We start from the raw sequence: 7,622 nt of genomic DNA, 5'->3' as shown, positions 1-7,622 counted from the left end.
AAAATGAATTGGGGTTCCAAAATTACCAAAATAATTTTTAATTTTTAAAAGTGGAACCAAACATGCCTTAGGTTCGGAGTCCTAGGGCTTGGATCTGTTTTTTTCCGATCTGGGCTCTCGGACGGGCTTAGTCTAGACCAGGGCAGTCTAGATCAGGGCTCTGGAGCATGGGTCCATGGATCCGGAGGGCTCATTCCTAGGTTTGGGAGGTTCGGTCTCAAACTCGGACTGCTCGGTCCTAAGTTTGGGAGGCTCAGTCCCAGGCTAAGTTTTCCGGTCTATTTCTTTGTTCTTAGGGTTAAGGGATCCTCAATCCTAGGCTAAAAGGGAACCCGATCCTAGGTTTGAAACATCGGTCCTAGGCTAAAGGGTGTTCTCTGTCCTAGGTTAGAAAACTCAGTCAGATTTCTTGATCCTAAGCTAAGAACACCGTTCTTCGGGTTCGATCCTAACTCAAGAACATCAGTCCTTGGTCTTGGTCCTAACTCAAGAACATCGATTCTTGGCCTCTGTCCCAGCTAAGATCCTCGGTCCCAAGCTAAGAACCTCAGTTCTTTGCCTTGGTCCAAGAGGACTGAGTATTCTTGAATTGGTCAAAAATTGGAGGTCTTATATCTTTTGATACAGATCATGAAATCATGATCTATAAGTTGTAACCCACTCATATGATTAGTGCACATGTCTTATTCTTGAATTTCTCAGTGCACATGTCACCCTAACCACCGAGTTCTTTTGCCATATTTTCACCTATTGAGTAATTATCATGAGGAAGAACATATATTTACGAATTATATGATCGAGAATTGGCTCATTCATATGTGTTAAAAAATTGTGAAGAAGCCAAGCCATTTTATCGGTATGAATGTTCTCAAATTATTTTATATGTATGAATGTTATCAAAAAATTGATTATGTGTTCAATTTGAATATGTAGCGAGTATATCCAAGAATGCTCAAGTGGTCGATGCGATGAAGAATATAACAAATGGTTCAAAAATACAATGAGTTATTGTGAAATTTCTTTGACAATTTCTTTAAAACGATTCTAAATATCATTATTTGTAAATTTTAAAGGTTCAACAACTTTGTGACGAAAGAAAAAAAAAGTATAGAGCTACAAAGGTTAGGAATCGGTCTAACACAATATGCGTCAAAATGTATTTAGTGTAAAGAAAATGGATATAAATTCACCACTAAAAGACATGACTGTGGATTAAAGACTCAGAACAATGGGATACTCGTGATTGGTTGTCATGACACAGAAAAACGAAATTATTATGGTGTGCTTACAGATATAACTGAAATGCAATACCTTAGTGGTAAACAAATTTTCGTATTTAAATGCATTTGATATAATGTGCATTTCGGAGCTACGAGACTTCAAATCGATAAATACAAATTTGTTAGCATAAATCGTAGACAAATGTCTCAATATCAAAATGAGTTATTTATATTGGCAACCTAAACAAAACAAATATTCTATGCCAAATATATTGGTAATAAACCGGGTTGGGATATTGTAACAAAGACAAATTATAACAGTCAAACATATAATATTACTATTGTTCAATATTGTTTGGATGTTGATGTTTAAATATTTCTTTCAGGTATAAATGGCACATTCGAAGAGCTTTCAGCTAGGATTTTTGCAGTCACAACACAATTTCCTTAGGAAGAAAAAAAGAAATACGAGTGACTCTTCATCACATATTCCAGTGGAGGATCTCCTTGAGGATAACTTGTCTACACTTGATGAAGATGTGCAAAATCTTTATGAGCCCACATCATCCATTGTTGAAGGCACAAATACAGAGTCTTCCAGCTCTAAAAGAAGGTGAGGAAGCAACAAGAACTTTGAATCTTCAAATTGACGACTACTGGAGAAAAGGTGCGAGTCACATTCAACCCATTTGAAAGGAAATCGTGCTGCAAAATATGGGCTTATGGAGTCGATATTTGGGGGCCACTGTTCGAGAGAATACTATTATTTCACATTACATAGTCCATTGGAGCTACCTCACCCCACTACCTTAAATAATCTGTGGCAGTTCGTCATCGTAAGTTAATCGTTTTTAATATACATTTCTATTTGAAATTAATCATTTGTTTCTTATAAATTGTTTATTTCAGGGTAAATTTGATTCAGATGATATTGAGAGTTATCGAGACGACGCCTTGAGACACATGAATGCGAGGTGGGAGGATTAGAGGCACAAAATAATTGTCACTTAGATAAGGAAGCATGATGGAAATGTGGACGCAATTAGGGCGGATAAACCTAATGAGTGGCTGCTTGAAAACCATTATTTTACCGATAAATTTCGAGTTTCTTCTTTCAATTTTTTTACTTAATATAAGTTTTTTAATCTAACATTATATATATTAATGGTAGAAACGAAGCGCTACCAGCATAGAAAACAAAAAAAAATTAAAATATGCACATCGATTTGGTAGCAAAGCATCCACATAACTGCAACGAGAAATGGTAAGACTTATTTTTTAAATTTTGTTTTCAAATGAATTAATATTTAACTTTCCAATCTTAGGAAGTTCAAGAAGGATCAAGTCCAAGCTATGAAGATTTATTTTTGGCAACTAGGACAAAAAATGAGTTTATTCGCATGTAAAATAAGTTTAATTTACATTTTATCTATTATTGGCATTAACATATTTTGTTGTAGGATGAACTAAGACATATGCGAGCTGAATGTCTCGACATTTATAATGTCGATTTATTTGAAGAAGTTTTTGGCCCTCAAAATAAGGGAAAAATTATTGGGATGGAATCATTTTTAGCTTCCCAACTTCGAGGGCCAACACAGTCCAACAAACAACTCTATCGGGACAATGTTACAATGCAAAGAAGAATCGATGATATGGAAAAAACGATGAGGGATGAGATGGAAAACAAGTTGAATTCATAAATGGAAGAGAGAATAGAAGAGAGGATCCTGGTGGAAAGAGCCGAGATGATGCATCTTATGTCAAAGTTTATGTCTAGCGGTGAAATCAATCCTACAATGTTTGCATAATTTACTAATATTGGTAGTCAATCATCGGGCCAAGGGTCATCCACGATAATTCTACATATACAACCCCAACAACAAGACGACGATGATTTTGGGAAAGACGCGGATTAAATAAGAACTTTTGTTATGTATAATTAAAATTCAAATGTTAGTATAGTACTTTGATTATTATTTAGTGTTTGTTTAAGAACATTTGTTAGGATTTTGGTTCAATTTCATTTATCATTTTGTTTATGGTTTTATTTTAGTTCTATTTTAGGTTTTGTAATATTATTTAAATATATATTTTTAATTACATAGGTGTTAACGATTCAAGAACCTATTATTATAAAAAATAAATGATAAAAAATTCTATTATAAAACAATAAAATTCAATAGATTATTTGACCATGAGGGATCAAAATTAATACCTCACAAAAAATTCCAACACGATAGTGATGAAAATTAGTAATCATTTGCTCATTACTTCTACTTCGACCACGAGTTCTCATATTTTCTTCCATATTCAGTATTGGGATCATATGCTGACTACAAAATGTGTTGACGTCGTCCAAATGTTTCTCTCATTCTTCCTCTCTAAACTTCTGTAACTTATCTTTCATCGTCTTGATCAAACTAACAACTAGTACCATGTTTTGATCCTTTTGTTGTAAAGAAAGTGACAATTCACATGTGATCCCCAACAAATATTTCATGAAATGCATCACAAACACAAATTCATAATTCTCCATGGATCCACCGCTGACTATAGATATATACATAGCAGATGAGACAAGGAAGAGGTTACTTAGTCTCTAACATTTAATCTAGAAAACTTGTATTTCTTTCAAAACAATCATGAAAAATGTCACCATCTTCTCCCTATAAAATGAAAACTCGCCAATATACTTGATCCATCAGCTTGTCTTCAAGAACACATCCACTTCATACTCAGTTAAACGAATACTTAAGCAAACTAGGGAAAACCGAGTCCACATCTAACTCATTGTCTACCCTTGGACATAAGTTAAGTGGACTTTAAGATCTGTATGTTTCTGTTGATGACTTGATCCAGATGTATTGTTCCTTGCCTTTTTATGATATTATATGATATTACATCTATGCGTCTTCATTTTTGACATATAGATGTAGTTTAATTTATTCATAGATATACTAAACATAAGCCCACTTAAACAATATAATACAAATTTTCATGCAGCAATATTATTCAATGATAAATGAATACAACCATTTTACCATACATCACTCTTTTCTTATTTGAATATAAGCTAATTGAAAAAGATATTTTTGCCTATACACTATATAGTATAATGGTAAAGTTGAACATCAAAATGAAGCATATTAAGGTATATATGAAAATCAGTCTATAATATAGGGAACTAGCCCCAAAAAAACATATAGTCGGATATTAAGGTATATATGAAAATCAGTCTATAATATAGGGAACTAATATAGTCGGTCATACATAAAATAATGCTCTCCCACCATCAAAATAAACCAGACAAAACACATTATTCAAAAATGGGGTGAGAGAGGCTCGAACTCTCAACCTCAAGATTACTCATAGAAGTTATGAGACCTACGCACTAGCAAACTATGCCACCACACCTTTGTACCACTTGCCATTTTCTAATTATATATATAAAGAAAAATATATAATTCATAATTAATTTGTATAAATTATACCCAATTTTTTTACAAAAGTTAAGGGGTGCTTAAGCCCCTTCTTTCACCCCCTTGGATCTGCCACTACTCCCGGGTATAATGAATTTAGTAGTGACTCAACACTGAAATTACTACGCAACGAACTTAACAAAGTACTTTAATCGATCATCGGATTTTAACAGAAACACGACGAGTCAAGAACTTGAAAAACACTCAGCTGAGTGAAAAACTCGAATAACACTTAGTTGAGTGAAGAACTCAAAGATCACTCAAGAAACAAGGAAAAAACTTTTCAAATTCAAGAGAGATAATGAAAAAAGAGTGAAGAAGAGTTCCAACATGAGAGGATATATAGTTGAAAATTAAGTCATCAAAATAAATTTATTTATCAATCAAACGACTGATAATTCATCCAACGTTGTCATTCCTAGACTCTTGACAATTTTAGAATCTTGACATTTAATCTTATCCATTCACATTAAATTTATCAAAAATTTACATTTGATTGTGGTATGAATTTATATTTATTTGAATTAAATTATATTTAATTTATTTATTCAAATTCCCATTTCCATTTAATTAATGGAATTAGTTTAAAATTTCAACCATTCTCATGTTATTAAGAGGTTATAGGTTTTGTCGATTTATACACGTAAATGAAAAACAAAACCGTTTTTTTTTGTTTTAAAAATCTTAAGCCGTTTGTTCTGGTTTATTGATTGATTTAGTTTGGTTATACTAGTTATATATTATTGGTAATTTCAGTTTGGTTATATTAGCTCTAATTTATATATAAGTTATATATTTTAATACAAAATTTATTTCATTTATATAATATATTTAAAGAATAATTTATATATTTTAAATGATGGAATATTTAGTGGTATATAATTAATAAACAAATATAAATTATATATTGACTTTAGATCCAATTTTGGATCAAAATTGATCTAAGGAAAAAATAAATTGAGTACCAAATCAATTTAAAAAATATTCTTAGGTCAATTTGATTTCAAAATGAAGTAGCTGACAAATTTAACCCAATGTTAAGTTATTGGAATAAGCATGAAATGACCCCAAATTCCAAGTAATATTAGAAGTGTTCAAATTCTCCTCGGTTACGAGTCATGTTTATTAATTTACATATATATATTGTACATTAAAGTACAATTGATTAACTTAAATTCACACATTTGAATGATTATAATAACTTATTAAATCAATTCAATAGTTTCCTAATTATTTTAATGACACTTGAATTTATTTAAAGATGAAAATGACACAATTATAAATACAAAAGAGACCAACTTGAGCCAATTAAAAGTTAATGTTAAATTTTAGATCCATAAATAAATAATATTAGTTAGAAATGTATATTTTCAATCTGATTATAATTGTTATTTCTTCATCTCTAACAAATAGTAAATATTTCTAACTATAGTTACATTTAGTGAAATTGATTAAATATAAGCAAACTTCTCAAAGAGAGAAAAGAGAAGAAAAACTTTGGAGTAACTTAAAAAATAAATAGCATTGAGAATAAATTGTTAGTTCTAATATATGTGATCAAAAATTTATGAGAGTAGACATTTTGAGAAACATTTATTTAACTTTATCTTAAGATGATAAAATTAAATTTGGGATGACACCATTTGAATTATTCTTTTTGTCTAATCTATTAATTAGTTTTATAAGACTTAATTGCACCTTTTACCTAGCAAGTGTATAAACCTGTCCTTCAATGCCTATTATAAATAGTTCTTTATCCACCCTCCATTTCCTACAACATAATCCACACAAATTCAAAAGTAAAAAACCAAAATGGGAATCAACTTGAACATCAAACTAGCTCTTCATGTGTGTCTTTTGGGATTGTTATTTGTTATAATTCCATCATATGCACAAAATTCCCCTCAAGACTACCTAAATGCACACAATTCAGCCCGAGCCCAAGTGGGCGTTGGTCCCATGAGATGGAACACCAATCTGGCTACATATGCCGAAAACTATGCCAAGCAAAGGCTGGGTGACTGTAACCTCATCCACTCTAGAGGGCCATACGGAGAAAACCTAGCCAAGGGTAGTGGTGCCTCCTTCACTGGAGTGCGAGCTGTGAGCCTTTGGGCTGAAGAGAAACCTTTCTATCACCATAATTCCAAAAGTTGTGCTGCAGGTAAAGTTTGCGGACATTACACCCAGGTGGTATGGCGTAGATCTAATCAACTTGGTTGCTATAGAGCTCTGTGCCGGAACGGTTTTTGGTTCGTTATCTGTAGCTACTCTCCTCCTGGTAATGTTGCCGGACAACGCCCATATTGACTTCCTTATATATAAGTTGTTGAATTATATATTATTTGTGTTTAAACTTTATGCTTCAATAAATAAGCTTGAGATCAAGCAGATATTGTGTGTTTCATATATATGTTTTTATCAACTTGGTAATGAGACCATACATGTAAATTGGATTCGTTTGTGTCCCTCTATGTGTTGACATCATTATGTTAATATTATTTTTCTTATATGTGAAATATTGAGTTTCAGTTTCACTGTAATCTCACCTCATATAATTTATAAGTTATAGCCCAAATTATCCATCCTTATATACTTATCAAATGGTCCAAATAATTTATAAATATCCAAAAATAGCTTAAAGTTAATATATATATTTAAAAAAAAACTTTATATTATTATTGAGAATAAAAAAATTAGTAAAATAAACCGACATTAAAACAAATAGACAACAAATATTACCTAATTTAAATAGAAAAAGATAACAGAAATAATATATATATATATATATATATATATATATATAATTTATTGATTTTTCAAAGAAATAAATTAAATACAATGTTACAAAGAAAGAAATCACCAGAATACAAGGTTGATTCGATGCATTTATTTATCAAATTTCACTTAAAAAATAGTT

At 31.3% G+C, this 7,622-nt stretch overlaps 1 protein-coding gene across 1 annotated transcript; it reads left to right on the top strand.

Annotated features, from left to right (window-relative positions):
- The first annotated feature begins 6,431 nt into the window (after positions 1-6,431).
- On the top strand, positions 6,432-7,015 carry LOC124927902 (pathogenesis-related leaf protein 4-like). The gene has a single exon (XM_047468406.1). The coding sequence runs from the start codon at positions 6,515-6,517 to the stop codon at positions 7,010-7,012; it is 498 nt and encodes a 165-aa protein (XP_047324362.1). The 5' UTR covers positions 6,432-6,514; the 3' UTR covers positions 7,013-7,015.
- The last annotated feature ends 607 nt before the right edge of the window (positions 7,016-7,622 follow it).

This window comes from Impatiens glandulifera, chromosome 2 (assembly GCF_907164915.1).
Source record: "Impatiens glandulifera chromosome 2, dImpGla2.1, whole genome shotgun sequence".
Taxonomy (NCBI): domain Eukaryota; kingdom Viridiplantae; phylum Streptophyta; class Magnoliopsida; order Ericales; family Balsaminaceae; genus Impatiens; species Impatiens glandulifera.
This window is presented reverse-complemented; position numbering and strand designations above follow the sequence as displayed.

Excerpts from the sequence above, each read along its gene's own strand:
- LOC124927902 (XM_047468406.1), top strand. The coding sequence starts at position 6,515 with ATGGGAATCAACTTGAACATCAAACTAGCTCTTCATGTGTGTCTTTTG.